The following is a 15,984-nucleotide window of genomic DNA, read 5'->3' as shown; positions in this document are numbered from 1 at the left end:
GATAACCTGGAACTACTACAGATTGGTTAGCACGGAGTAATATGATGAAAATGTCGTAATTTACAAGTTTAATTTGGAGGAGCCTGGGTGCCACAGTCAATTGAGCATCCAACTCTTGGTTTCAGCTCAGGTCATGACAGCAGGGTCATAAGATGGAGCCCCACATCGGGCTCTGTGGTAGCATGGAATCTACATGAGGATTCTCTCTCGCCCTCTCCTTCCCCCTCTGCCTTCCACTCACTCATGTGCACATGTACACACACTCTCTCTCAATAAATAAATGAAATCTTGCTTAAAAAAGTTTAATTTGGAAACCCTCTTAGCATGGAATAAGAAGAATATCATGTATAAAAGTAGGCAACAATTGCAATGTGTAGAGCTATGATGATGAGGACCTCAACCTGGGTGGTTATGATACCTATAAAAAAGAATGAATATATACAAGCAGATGTTCTGAGGTACTAAAAGATGAAATAGAACATAGAAACCTAAATTTGAGTAGGGAAAAAGTGAGTATGATGGAGAATTCATTTAATTATTTAGTAGGTATCCTACAGAGTCCTTTCTGTGTGCCAGAAAAATACCCTAGAAGATTATAAAACCATTAACGTAAAAGAAAGATGACGCTAGTGACAAGAAGTGAAAAGCTGACAAGCTGAGTAGGGTCAGAGGTGGGAAATAATATGGGATCAATTTTACCATGGTCCAGTGGACATTAAAAAAAAATTACTTAAGGATAGGGGACTGGGAAAAGTGGGTGACAGAGAAAAGGAGATACAGGCCTCCAGTTATGGAAGGAGTAAGTCATAAGAATAAAGAGTAGAGTGTAAGTAATACAGTCAATGATACTGTAATAGCAATGTGATGGAACAGAAGGTAGCTATAGTTGAGTTGAACATAATGTATGAACTTTTCAAATCACTAAATTGTACACATGAAACTAATGTAACACTATGTGTTAACCATACTCAAAAACAAAACACCCAAATCACCTGATTAGCGATGTCTGATAACCAAGCTACTTAATACTAAGTCATTATTAATTCAATACAAATATAGGCTAATGTCATCTGTAGCATTACTGGTCAATGTGGTTCATGGGAGCTTTAAGAAAGTCAAAGCCTCAGACCCCACTAAATTACAATGTACTTAATAAAACTCCTAAGTAATGCATATGCATATTGATGTTTTCTCAAACACTGACCTACAGGATAACCTTCCAGATCTAGGATTACTTTCTGGTTTAAGATTTCTGAGGCTTGGGGCACCTGGGTGGCTCAGTGGGTTAAAGCCTCTGCCTTCAGCTCAGGTCATGATCCCAGGGTCCTGGGATCGAGCCCCACATTGGGCTCTCTGCTCCACGGAGAGCCTGCTTCCTCCTCTCTCTCTGCCTGCCTCTCTGACTACTTGTGATCTCTGTCAAATAAATAAAATATTAAAAAAAAAAAAAAGAAGAATTCTGAGACTTTTTGGGTTCCTGGGTGGCTTAGGTTAAGTGTCTGAATCTCAGGTCACGATCTCAAGGTTTTGAGATTGAGCCCTGCGTCTGGCTCCCTGCTGTGTGGAGCCTGATTAAAATTCTACTTTACTCCCTCTCTTTCTGCTCCTCCCCTGGGAGACTCTGAGATTTTATCCACAACCTGCTCCATACCCCTGGCTCAGCCACCTTAATTTTATAGTACCACCCCTCTGGATGGGTAGGTGTGGCCAGAAAGAATGGGCTCCTCTTTCTTCAGCTCCCAAGCAAGGGTTACCATACCTCACCAGGGGAACCAGCCACCATCATTTCTCATCCCCTCCAACTCCAACTGAAAAGGATAATTTCCTAGTGAGTACAGCTGATAGGCCGGGATCCCCCTTTCTTCACCCAGTTGCCACCTGTAGGGTAGAGGCCCTATTGCAGGAATGGCAGGCCAAGAATACTGGGTCCCAATCACCCTTGGCCCTGATCACTTGCAGGGCAGAGATTCCATGCCAGGAGAGGCAAACTGAGAAAATCAGAGGATAGCACCACACCCAGAATCCAGAAAAGTAGCTGAGAGCTTTTGCCTGGGGGAGAGGCCATTCGTAAGAAAAGAAAGCCCTCTGGCAACAGAGGGTGGAAAAGTTCAAACCTAAGGATGCTCTCTCTACAAAACAACAGTTCCTCAGATTACCTGGGGGGCTCAGTCAGTTAAGCAGTTAAGTGTCAGCCTTTTAGCTCAAGTTGTGATACCAGGGTCCTGGGATGGAGCCCTGCTTCAGACTCCCTACTTAGTGGGGAGTGTGTTTCTCCTTCTCTCTCTCCCCTCCCCCTCCCCCACCATTCTCTCTCTCAAATAGATAAATAAAATCTTAAACAACAACAACAGTTCTTCTTAATTAAGACCCTGTCCATATAATTCCAAAATCTAGGCTTATTTCATAAAATTACAAAAGAAAATGAAGTATTCAAAGCATGGTATTATAAATTAAAACCCTCTCTTTGCCATAATTTCTTAATTCTCAGAGGGTGAAAATACCTAACTCACTGTTGTGAGAACAAAACTGGGTAAAGTATATAAGCAACCAAATACAAAACGCAGGAAACAGTAGGCACTCAATCAATGTAAGCAGCTTTCATATTCCTTTCCCCTAAAAAAAAATTTAAAGGAAGAAAGTGCAAGGAATATACCTGTCTGGCATTCTTTGTTTTGGGTATGTGGTTTGCAAGAGGTGGCTTTAGTCTGTGTGATGGGTTTGCACAATAAAGCTTTATTCTTCAAAAGTCTTGGGGGCTGGGAAGGTGGCAGTTTCAGGGCATCTGTTTGTGTACTTGCCTAGTAAAAAAAAAAAAAATCAGAAACCAAAGAGGTTTTCAAAAGCTTATGATTAATTACAAGAAATATTGTAACTTCAAAGGAAATACTACATTGGTATTACATGTAAGACAGAGAACTTACTTAAATATGTAAGAAATACAATGTTCCTGAAATAGCAAGAGTAATAAAATAGTTTGATAACTATATATGGACTCTGAATGTATCTAATTAACAGTTCTATTTACCAAGAAAAACGCTATTTCTATTGTAAGATACTGCTGGCCAATAAAAATACTGGCTATGTTTAAAATGAGAACTGTTACTTCCTGGGTTGAGTCTTAGAAGACCTTGTTTTCAAGATAACTAGAAATAACAGAACCACTTAGGGTCACTTATTTAATGTAAAAGAAAGATACGAAAGTTATCCCAGAGACCGGAAAACACTTTAGTAATGCCCCTGTTCTGGTCATAAGTTTTTCTTGTATTTATTTTTTTCTTCTTTTAAGAGACAAAAAAAAAAAAAAAAAAAAAAAAAAAAAAAAAATACGGAGTAAAAAACCAAGAATGCTTATTTAAGGATAATCTGCCCTGGGTGAAAAACAAAGTACATTTTGTAAATATTTCATCTATAATCTGACTACATTACAAAACACCTCAAATACCTTTTACACCTGGATTCTGTAAAATTTAATTCTCTAAAACTAAACTAAACTAAAAACAAAAACAAATAAACAAAAAAAACACCAACAAAAACCTAAACCAAACAAACAAAAAAACAGCCTTCAGTAACTATACAGATAACAAGCATTCAAAGAAATCAAAGTACATAAAAGGCTTAATGAAATAACCAGAACATTTTGTTCCCAAAGATTAAATGAGCTTATAAAATTTACTTCATATAAGAAAGAATAAAGCAAGGAAAATTAGCATAGACATATTCATATGTATAAAGCTGGGACATAAATACAGTGGCAATACCAGTTAAAAGAATAAAACTTACATCACCAATGATTTTTGCTGTTACTGTTGGAACTGCACCTGATATAAATGAAAATAAATACTTAGGATCTTACACAATTGTTTAAACAGCAGCATTTAAAGCTATGGTGGAATGACAGACACAAAATCTCGTAACAAAAACAAGAATTATCTTAATTCACAGGAATACTACATGTAAAGTGTCACATGAAAAAAAGGTATCTGGAAGTGGTAATGACATTGTTTAATGCCCAGCAGCCCACAGGGAGGCACCACTTATAACGTAAGTGTATCAAACATACGAAAATGATCACTGATGGAAAAAAAAGATATAGACTGACTGTATTCAACTTCAAAAGGCTAGATAAATGCTTTCAAATCAGACATACCTTGTAATACACTGTTAGAATTCACTGTGGGCTGAGCAGCAGGAGCACTGGCTAATGATACTACATTAGCTATAACTGGAGTTGAATCCTTTCTTAGAGATGGGGGCCCTGCTGAAGCAGCTGGCACCATGGACATACTCGCTAATAAACAAAAATTTAAAAACCTTATAATTTATATGCACAAACAAAGAAACCAACATCTCAAGGAGGTTAAACGATGCTTTTAGCAAGGTTAAATTCTAAGAATCACTTTAGGATTAACTGGGCTTTTGTCTACCTTTTTAATTAGTGAAACTTAAAAGTATTGCATGTAGTTTCTCTTGCACAACTATGCATGCGGTATAGATAAAAGGCATGTGATTAGACTCTACGTCCTTTGCTTTACTCTCAAATCCTTTTTTAAGGAAGTCAAGGTGTATATACACAATTATAAATATTAACTGTCATTCTTTCCCATACTTTAAGAGTTTATTTAATTCAATGCGTTCAGAGAAAACATAATGATCTCATTTTTACAAAGCCTTAATCCAAGATGTTAAACAAAACAGGGATTTAAATGTTAATGTCATCTGAACAGAATGAAATTTGTGAATTTACATTTTATGAAATTATTAACAACTGTTTAAAGTTCCCAATCTGTAGAACAGTAATTGTTCCTAGCACTGAGCAAAGACTGTAAAGTTTAATTTTACCTGCATTGTTTTGTGAAGGTGGGTCACACATACTCTGCTGATTACAGAACATCAAGATACAAAGCAGGTTACAGAAATGCTTCATTTCTCCTCGCCATTTCAAGGACTCACTGAGTTTACCCTGTCGCTTACAACCATCACATTTGGCCATCTAAAAATGAAATAAGATGGTAAAGGAGTAAAAAACAAATTATCCGTGGCCTGACAGAATTAAAGCAGCACACAAAAGACAAGTGAGGAAACTAACTTAGAATCTAGAACACAAAACTGAAGGTTAACTACCCTAAAATGGTAAATATTTAACATTTTTAATCTTTTATACTAAACATTAAAAGTCACATTATAGAGATGCCAATAAAGGGTAATTAAAAAACACAGTGAAATCAAAATAAGACACAATCACCTTCAAAATCATCAGAAGAAAAATTCATTTTAGATAAATAATAAATTAATAAAATGCTAATTTTAAATACTTTAATATCATAAGACTGGTAAATCTTCTATAAGGAAATTTTAAAAAAAGAATGTAACTTCAGTGACATTAAAGTCTTCCTAAATCTTGTATTAATACTGAAAGAGGACATAATACATTTATTTTCTTTAATGCCATGTAGTTAACATTTATAAGTTTTAAATCACTAAACTGCCCTTCGTACTACATTAAAAAATAAAAGGAAGCAATGTATGCCCTAACTTGAAAAACTCCAGGAAGGTGGATTATATTTACCTGATAGAACAGAACTGTGTATTTGGACATGCATTCTTCACAACAGAACTCTTCTACTTTTCCCCCCAAATTATTCTGTACCAATTTGGGAGATGTCTGTAAACAATAACTGCACATTTTACAGTGATTTCCCCAGCGTTTTGCCAAGTCATGTTTATAAAGCAATTTGCAACCTAAAAACAGGAAAAATAAAATTTACATGAGAAAAAAATACTAAGTATCTACATCTTTAAACTTAAATGCCCTGTGAAAATGTTTTCACACTTGGATCCTCACCAATTAGTAGATTAAGAGAACAATTTAAAGAAATATCATTTTCTTTTATTAAACAAAATAAGACAGGACCGAAAACATTATAATGCATCACACATAATAAAAGCCAGTTTTATTTCATAAAAGTTTTATTTTGCTTGGGTGGGTGATAACATACTAGGTCACAATGTAAAATGTATTCTTCTTGTGTGTTGTGGTCAAAAGGTTTGAAAGCCACTAGTCTAGGAAGCCAATTGTGTATAGTTTTAGAATAAAACATTTTAAACATAGAAAATACTAATCTAAATAAAGAAGACAATCTACCTCACATTGATTTGCATATTCAGAAACATGTCCATTTAAAACAACAGAAGTATAATATTAGGATGCTACCAAAATTTAAGAAAGTTCTCTTTAGAAATAAGAGTAACAGGAGTGCCTAGGTGGCTCAGTTGGTTAAGTGTCCGACTCCTGGTTTCAGCTCCGGTCATGACCAATCTCAGGGTCCTGGGGTGGAGCCCTGACTCAGGCTCCATACTCAGCAGGGTGTCTGCTTAAGATTCTCTCCCTCTACCTTTGCCCCTCGCCCACCTAATAAATAAATGATTTTTTAAAGTGCAATAACTACAAGATCCCTATTAACGTAAGAACAGAAAATGTTTTTCATATCACCACCATCTTCTGTAATACAGTTCAATGATTTTTCCTTCATTTTGCCATCTATGTGATATGAAGGACTAGCTCAGAAGAAGAAAGCAAACCAAGTGTCAACAAAAGGCTTTGTTGTTATACACATAGGATAAAGTAGATATGTTTAAACAGTAACAACTTAAACCATCAGTTACTTTTAAAAGGACCAACAGTAGTAAGATGATCTTGCCTTTACCTTCACTACAGAATGACTTGTCAGCACCTGAGAATCGCACAGTCTCCTTTACAATTTTCTCAATTTTACAATATTCACACATTGCCATTACATTATTTATCTTCTTATATTCATCAGAACAATTCTTGCCACAGAACTGAAACATTTTACCCTGCAAAGAAATAATCATCAAGTACTAATTAAACATTTGGTTTATCTTTTGGAAATTCTATTCTCTCTTTCAAAACATGTAATTCTGAGAGATAAAAAGAAATGATTTTATATACAGGCCATCTTATACTCAAACCCTTTATCAGGATCCTATATTTTACCTTATAGTCAAGAAGTTCTGGTTTTGTGGCAAAAAGACGGTTACAGTGCTGACACTTGAGTTTCACAACACTTCGTGCAAACCCAACATGCTGGGATTGCGCAGCAAGTCGCTGGAGACCAGCTGCAGCAGAGCTACTGATGGAAGTAGGAGAAACGGCAGAGGTGCTCCCTGCTCCTGCTGACACTGTTGAACCTGTGGGGATGCTTACAATTACTTGGCCCTGAGACAAGGGCACTACTGAAGAATTCATTCCTGCTGGTTTATTGAACAAATTCTGAAAAATGAAACAAACAAGATGTTCAATGTAATCATTTGTTCAAATGAACAAGCAAAATTTGCTATCTTTGAGCAGCTTATAACTGAATGGGCACAGTTTCACTTATCTCCAAAAACTAAAATAATGTAACTAATAATCTCCTTATTAATTTTTAAAACTTTTTAAAAAAGTAATCTCTACGTGCAACGTGGAACTCGAAGTCCTGATCCTGAGATGAAAAGTGGTTTGCCCTACTGACTGAGCCAGCCAGGGCCCCAAACTAATAACCTCCTTTAAAAATAATATCCTCCCAAAAGATAATCTGGGTAATAACAATTCCACTTAATGTTATGGGAGGCAGTTAAACAACAATCCTCCAAACACACCAAAAGTCAAAGAATCCACGTTTAACAAGACTGAGAAAGTGTAGGCAATTGGGGCAGGAGCAAACACCTACCAAGTTTACATACTACATAGCAGGCGCCTCACTGACTGGAGGAGAGGAAGATTTCTGAAGCCGTACCTGGAACGCGACAACACAGCTGTAGCTGCAGAAGTTGCGTATACTTCCATCTGACATGGCGAGGTGATACTGAGGGATTGCTGAGGTTTTACAACTGTTACACTGCACTTGTACACCTTAGCAAATCAAAATAAAAACTAATGAGTAATATATACAAATGTATACAAATGTTTGAGAAAATAAGTAACTATTATCCAGTATATGAAAATTTAAGGGCCAGGTCAAGTTGCAGGAACTGAAACTAAATCATGTCACATACAGACAAAAACTAACTTAACATTAATAACATTTCTGTTAATTTAAAGTTGGAACAGTCTACCCTGAAACTACAAAATAAATGAATACCGAAATAAATCAGGTATGGATAAAAAGATATATTAAAGAAGCCATATGAAATTCTTTTGGAAAAGGGGAATACACAAATAGGCAAGCAAATAAACGTAACTTAAGAAATCAAGGCAAGAGGTGATATTTTACAACACAGATCTGAAATATTTTAAATCTGCCTTAAAAATCAATTAAATTTAGACAAAAATCTGTACCATACAAAAGAGCAATAACCATAACTTTTGTCAACTATTATGTAGTTTATGAAACCAGTATTACCTGCAGAAGTAACCATTTTAACTCTGTAAGCAGATAAGCAATTAACAGAACAGAAAAGCTCTGTCTTTCCCAAGCTATTGGTATTTTCAATCATTTCTGCTGAGGATCTCAATGATTTGCAAAGCGCACATGGTGTAATTTTGGCTGATTTCTATTAAGAGAATAAAATAACATTCATTTTTACCAAATTATAAATAAAAGCATAATTCTTTGAAATGTTTATACTTAACACTGTTGAGATATTTTAAATTAGTGGCTTTCAAACTTTTATGATTACAATCCTCAGTAAGAAATAAATTTTACAAAGTGACCCAATACATACTTTTGAAGTTTTACTTGTGTATTACACATATATGTATATAAAACTGAAAAAGTTTCATAAAACAATATAAATCATGATGGCACATGATGCACGTTTATATTTTCCATTCTATTCTATTTCATTAAAAAATAATGCTGACCATAACCTGGCAATTAATTTGGGGATCTATTAATTGATTGTAACTATAGTTTTAAAAATGGAATTTTAAAAAAGTACACAAGAGGCAATTCATGCTCTTACATTATACTAAAGATCAGAAGAACCGCCCCCCTCCAAAAGGTGCTATCCATGGCCATAAAATGTGAATTCAAGAGAATAAACTTATTAGAAAATTCATTACCAAATATTCTACCAGTATTAACAACAAAGCACACAAAGCAATAAGCAAGGAAGAAATGAAGTGGGAGCAAACTTTAGATATCAAAGTGTCTACATATAAGCAATCAAAGAGTCTGTTTAGCAAACAATGCTAAATACTACTAATGTATCAGGTATTCAGGATATCTTATGAAGTATATCCAGTATTCATTATCTCTGTGATGTTTCTGCTGGTAGTTTCATCTTGTCCTATCAAGTAGAACTGGTCATGTTTCCTCTGTGCCCTCCTGTACCATCATACCATCTCTACTCAGCTGTAGGTCTATCTCCCCCAAGAGACAGGTAGACCCTCAAAACAGGAATCACATCTAATGTTTGTTTAATTAATTACATATAAAGGAAAAAAATTATATATGACAAAGGAAAGAAAGCAGCAGATATGACCATCTTCAATATGCCAGGTTCTATACGAGGTAGTTTCTCATTCTTACTTCACATAATCCTAACAACATCTCAGTAACAGTAGTAGTATAATATCCATTCACAGATAAGAAAATGGACCCAGGAGTTTAACTGCTTTCCCCATGGTAAAATTCTATTTGAATAGAGAGTCAAGTAATCAAATAGAGATCTACTTTACTTCTAAATTCACGTTCTTTCTCTACACCACAGTACATATTAATATGTGAGAAATTTAATAGATATTGGCTAAATTAAAAATAATAAATCAATTTAAAATTAAGATGATTCGGGTGCTTGGGTGGCTCAGGGGGTTAAGCCTCTGCCTTCGGCTCAGGTCATGATCTCAGGGTCCTGAGATGGAGTCCCGCATGAGCCTCTCTGCTTGGCAGTGAGCCTGCTTCCTCCTCTCTCTCTGCCTGCCTCTCTGCCTACTTGTGATTTCTCTCTGTCAAATAAATAAATAAATTTTTTTAAATAAATAAATAAAATAAAATTAAGATGATTCAACCTATTTCTCCTTCTCTTGTGGAATATGAGCCATCTTTCAACGGACTGAACCAAGTAACTTTAAACAATACCAAGAAACAATACCAAGAAAACAGTCCTTTGGACAAGGATAAGTTCATGAAGATACTGGCTTTTTTCCACCTGTGAAAGCAAAACCAAGGTGTTTCTACAGGAAGAAATAAATAGTAAAGCTAAGCCCCTTTAATGTGCTCCATAATAACAAGAAATAGAAACACTGTATAACACTGAAAATTACAAAATCACTGCAAAGTATTAAGAATTTAAAAGAAATTTCTCACACATTACATTCACGAATCTTGTTAGACTATATAAAAATTCACTATTTTAAGAAAAAGAATGATCAGCTAATGCACTGAAACAGGAAGGCACTGTAAAATTTAAAATCTAAAAGGTTTTTACTATTCCTTTGGATTTATGAATTTTAAAATCTAATTTGTGATCAAAATTTACTAATACAATACAAATACAGTAAAAATGAAACTACCTAACAGACGTTTGTCATACGGCATTCATCTAATTCATCTTCTATAAACCTCATCAATTCACAAAATAATACATGATGTACATTTTATTTCCTATTTCATGAAGAAAAGGAAAAACCTTTTAAAAACAATCCTAAGGGACGCCTGGGTGGCTCAGTTGGTTAAGCAGCTGCCTTCGGCTCGGGTCATGATCCCAACATCCTGGGATCAAGTCCCATATCAGGCTCCTTGCTGGGCAGGGAACCTGCTTCTCTCTCTGCCTCTGCCTGTCTCTCGGCCTACTTGTGATCTCTCTCTCTCTCTCTCTCTGACAAACAAATAAATAAAATCCTTTAAAAAAAAAATTAAAAAATAAAAACAATCCTAAGATTTTTTTTTCCTGAATTCCAATTTCAACTATATGGATTTGATGGCAAGAATATATGTTAACTTGGACCTTACCTTGTCAAATAATAAAGTATACACTTATACGCAAACCAAAAATGTATTTCAGAGAAAGCTATTCATGAAAAAGATGAGACTGGGTCTCTCTGGGAGATGCATTATTTTGCTTTGTGCATTTTCGAAATACTGCTCAAAAACATGAATCATATTTTAAATAGCAATGCCATGCCCTAAAAACATGTATTTCAAATGCACGAAGAAAAAAATATGCTACTTATAAAACTCTGTAAGTGGATTTTTAATACATATTCATTTGACAAGTTCTATTTATATGTAAAAATATTAATTAAGCTAATAATAACATCTTAGTATTTTTGTGACAACATGTTCATAAATAAGATCTACCAAAACAAGTAGATCCTCCTAAAAGGAACAAAGACATTGAAGTTAAATACAGTCATGTACCTGCTTATATGCTGTAACACACGCTGAGCTACAAAACTTCTTGGACTGGCCCTCTATCTGAAGCATGTGGCACTGCCCAGAGCCACTGTAACAGTAACCCCCACAGTTCTCACAACAGTTCATCGTGAGATTGTTGGCAGACCGAAACTTCGAGAAGCAGGCATCACTGCAAAGTTTATGTACCACATTCTGGTAATTAACTTCATGTCGAATCTAGGAATTAAAAAACAATACACCAACAACAAGCGGAGACCATCAAAAGCTGTTCTTAAGCACAAATATTAATCTCTCTGGACCCCCTGCCCAAAAGTAAGATGACTTACAACAGCATTCTTCTGACACATGCTGCATTTGGTTGAAATGCTGTTTGTATTTATGGTGACAACAGGTTTCCTTTTCAGTTCATATGTTGACAGACATGACTGGCTGCAAAAATCTTTACTAGTGGTGCTATTTTCAAACTGGGCACTGATCACATCCTTTGGATTTAAAATATCTCTAAAAATGATAACAAAAATAAGATAAGCCACAGTACCATTTGTATTTTTCCTTTTTGTCAGTTAAAATAAATAAAACAGGGGCGCCTGGGTGGCTCAATTGGTTAAGTGTCTGCCTTTGGCTCAGGTCATGGTCCCAGGGTCCTGCCTGGGATGGAATCCCGCATCCAGCTCCCTGCTCAGCGGGAGTCTGCTTCTCTCTCTCCTCTCTGCTCATGCTCTCTCTCGTTATCTCTCTCTCTCTCTCTCTCAAATCTTAAATAAATAAATAAGTCAGAGACAATTATATATATGGAAAGGACACTGATATTTAAATAAGAACACCTCGGTTTTCCCAGGTACACTGATAAATTGCTCTGATCCTTACATTCTGTTCTATAAACAGAACTAAGACATGGCTTACTTCATAGAACTGTTGGGAGTATAAGGTGTTTCAAGACTAAAAGGATATACATCAAACAGTTATCATTCATTATCTCTAGTAGGTAGGATTATAAGAGATGTTAATTTTCTTCTTTAGGCTATTCTGCATTTTCAAAATATTCTATAAAATAATACTACATTTGAAAAATTTTAGAAACACCATATTTTAAAAGTAAAACTACAGGGCACCTGCCTGGCTCAGCTGGTGGAACATGGAACTATTAAACTTGGGGTTGAGAGACCCTCCATGTTGGATGCAGAAATTAGTTAAAAATAAAATCTTTAATAAATAAATAAATGTGAAAATACATTTCAAGCTACACAGTATCTATTCTAGTATGGTTATATAAAATTGAGAACTTCTATTTTTTTTTAAAGATTTTATTTATTTGACAGATGGAGATCACAAGTAGGCAGAGAGGCAGGCAGAGAGAGAGAGAGGAAAGCAGGCTCCCTGCTGAGCAGAGCCTGATGTGGCGCTTGATCCCAGAACCCCTAAGATCATGACCTGAGCCGAAGGCAGAGGCTTTAACCCACTGAGCCACCCAGGTGCCCGGAGTACTTCTATTTTTAAATAATTTAATTTGTACGGGTGCCTGGGTGGCTCAGGGGGTTAAGGCCTCTGCCTTCGGCTCAGGTCATGATCCCAGGGTGCTAGGATCAAGCCCCGCATCGGGCTCTCTGCTCAGTGAGGAGCCAGCTTCCCTTCCTCCCTCTCTGCCTGCCTCTCTGCCTACTTGTGATCTGCCTGTCAAATAAATAAATAAAATCTTAAATAATAATAATAATAATAATTTAATTTGTAAGCATTAGTAGCAAAGGCAATGAAGATTAAAACACTTCTAAGGCCCCCTACCATTCCATACCTTATCCTAACCCCAAACCAGTATTCCCACATAGCAGTTTATTAAATACATTAAGTGTAAACCATTTCAAAAGCCAAAAGAAGGGGCTCCTGGGTGTCTCAGTCAGTTAAGCAACCAACTTTTTATTTCAGTTCAGGTCATGAACTCAGGGTCATGAGATCGAGCCCCAAGTTGGGCTCTGTGCTAAGCACGGAGCCTGCTTGAGATTCTCTCTCCCTCTCTCTGCCCCTTGTTGGCTCATGCTTGCACTCTCTCTCAGGGAAAAAAAAAAAAAGCCAGTGGGGAAAAAAACGCCTTGATGGAAATTTTCTAAAAGGTATCTCTCTCCCATGAGTACACACTCACATTAATAGTATATAAATTATTATATTCAACCTTTCATCTTAGATTATACTAATAGAATACTTTTTACGAAAGATTACAACTTCAATAAAAGATAATAGTAAACATAACAGAATCATCACAAGGAATACCTCCTTGTTGTATATACTTGTATATACACCTTCTATATATACCTTGCATATACTCATGGAGTGTATAACTCCATACCTCATCTTCTGTACTTAATAGCTGTAGGCTCTTCTAACTTTCTGCATGTTTTTACCTTCACAATTATTTTTTAATTAGGTTTTTTTTTTAAGATTTTATTTTTTTATTTACATGACAGAGAGAGGGAGATCACAAGTAGGCAGAGAGGCAGGCAGAGAAAGCGGGGTTAGCAGGCTCCCTGCTGAGCAGAGAGCCCAACACGGGACTTGGTCCCAGGACCCTGAGATCATGACCTGAGCCAAAGGCAGAGGCTTAACCCACTGAGCCACTCAGGCGCCCCTTAACTAGTTTTTTTTTAAGATTTTATTTATTTGACAGAGAGAGAAAGAACACGAGCGGGGGAGGGGTAGAGGAAAAGGAAGAAGCAGGCTCGCCACTTAGCAGAGACCCCATCATGAGGTCCTATCCCAGGACCCTGGGATGATGACCTGAGCTGAAGGCAGACGCTGAACCAACTGACCCACCCAGGTGCCCTTAGATTTTAATATAGTACATTTACAGGGGTACTTATTGAGCACTTTTATTAAACCACGCACTAGCTACACCCTGTGTCACAATATGGTACAAGCACGCACTCAAGAAGCTTACAGTATACTGGGACGAAAAGACAAGTGACATGTATATAAAATACCATCACAGAAGTGTCCTTAAAAATATAAAAGTAAAATAATTATGAAAAAGCATAACGTACAATAGTAACAAAAGCGAAGAAACAATTATTTCAGACAATACGTGACATGAAAGGCTACCCTACCTGACATTTTATCTGTATCTAAAATAGGAGCTTTGGAAGGTTAAGGAGATAAGGATTGGGGAGCAGCATGGATCAAGGCAAGGAAAAATAAAAGCAGGTATTATTTCTCTTATTATGCCTAGCATCCAACTACATTACATCTTACTGTAGATTGTATCTGATTCCAAATAGTAAAAATTCAGAAATGATACAGATAATCCTGAAATAGTTACTTCTTTGAGTATCATTACATCAAGTAATCTGATCTTTCTAATAATATTAAAAAAAATTATCCTCCAAACTACCTCTTTTATGGAGGAACTGAAATAGATTTTTAAAAACAGTGTTAGGGCCTTATTACTAAGGAGACCTGAAAATTAAATGATGATTACCCAAAATATACTCAGAGTTTAGGTTAAATTCAAGATGCTAAGAGATTTGGTTAAGAGGTTAAGAGAAATAAAACTGTTACTTCAAATAGCTAATCAGTTTCTTTCAACCCAAGTGCTGCTGCTGTATTTCTACTGGTCTATAAAAATAGCACTCGCTATCAGGAAGGAAATTTTTTCTATCTCCACCGATTCAAATTAAATTGAAATCCTTCTTGGAATCCTTCAGGGGATTAACTTACAATTTAAACCTGTTTGAAAATATAGACTATGGGGAGTGGGGAGCTGCAGGGTGGCAGGTGGAAGAGGGTTAGTAAAATTAACCAGCTATGTGACTCTGAGGAAATCTTTTAACTTCTTTGAATCCAATTTCCTTATATTTAAGGTATGATCCAAATGAACAATTTTATAGTCAGATAAACCAGACTATCCCAAACTGCTGTAATGACTGTGTAAATAAGAGGAAAACAGGGGCACCTGGGTGGCTCAGTCACTTAAGCGTCCAATTATTTTTTTTTTAAAGATTGTATTTATTTGTCAGAGAGAGAGAGAGCACAAGCAGGGAGGAGCAGCAGTCAAAGGGAGAATCAGACTCTCCACTGAGCAATGAACCTGATGTGGGACTCGATGAGTAGAGGCTTAACCAACTAAGCCACCCAAGCATCCCTAGGCGTCCAATTCTTGATCTCAAGTCAGATTCTATCTCAAGGTAACGAATTCAAGCCAATGTTGAGGGGGTTAAAAAAAAGAGGAAAACAAGGGTAGGGAGGGTAAAGTGGTAAAAAGGAAATGAAAGAGTAGTTCAGGAAGCAAAACAGAAAGCAAGGAAAATCAAGACTGATCATGGGTGAGGGCCAAGCAGCAACAGCAAAGATATCCTATAAAATGAGAAGGGGAGAAAAGTCAGGAAGCAAATGGGAAAAAAAGGCAGAGGTGACAGGCAGTTAAGGAGTACCTGCTGGAGAACAGTAAGAGGCAAATGGAAAAGATTAAGGGGTGAAAAAAGCATAACAGGTAAGTGAATGAATGAGGAAGTAGAAGAGTTAAGTAGAATAAGTGAATGAATGAAGAGATAGAACAGTTAAGAGTCAAGGAACGACAGGGTGAAAACATGGAAGATTTATGGATAAGACCAAACTTAACAAAAGACAAATGTAATTTTAA

The 15,984-nt window shown here is 36.2% G+C and overlaps 1 protein-coding gene across 12 annotated transcripts in view; it reads right to left on the bottom strand.

The window, feature by feature from the left end:
* ZMYM4 (zinc finger MYM-type containing 4) overlaps positions 1-15,984 on the bottom strand; it is a 150,097-nt gene that overhangs the window by 34,846 nt on the left and 99,267 nt on the right. For all 12 annotated transcript variants that reach the window (XM_032877203.1, XM_032877204.1, XM_032877215.1 and 9 more), the window contains 11 exons: positions 11,687-11,861; positions 11,364-11,576; positions 8,403-8,553; positions 7,797-7,912; positions 7,016-7,291; positions 6,705-6,855; positions 5,567-5,739; positions 4,840-4,990; positions 4,148-4,288; positions 3,781-3,818; positions 2,654-2,798 (listed from right to left, as the gene is read on the bottom strand). In XM_032877203.1, coding sequence (XP_032733094.1) covers positions 2,654-2,798; positions 3,781-3,818; positions 4,148-4,288; positions 4,840-4,990; positions 5,567-5,739; positions 6,705-6,855; positions 7,016-7,291; positions 7,797-7,912; positions 8,403-8,553; positions 11,364-11,576; positions 11,687-11,861 — 1,730 coding nt within the window. The remainder of the gene's footprint in view (positions 1-2,653; positions 2,799-3,780; positions 3,819-4,147; positions 4,289-4,839; positions 4,991-5,566; positions 5,740-6,704; positions 6,856-7,015; positions 7,292-7,796; positions 7,913-8,402; positions 8,554-11,363; positions 11,577-11,686; positions 11,862-15,984) is intronic.

Source organism: Lontra canadensis, unplaced genomic scaffold (genome assembly GCF_010015895.1).
Source record: "Lontra canadensis isolate GAN:19392208 unplaced genomic scaffold, GSC_riverotter_1.0 scaffold60, whole genome shotgun sequence".
In the NCBI taxonomy this organism is placed as follows: Eukaryota; Metazoa; Chordata; class Mammalia; order Carnivora; family Mustelidae; genus Lontra; species Lontra canadensis.
This window is presented reverse-complemented; position numbering and strand designations above follow the sequence as displayed.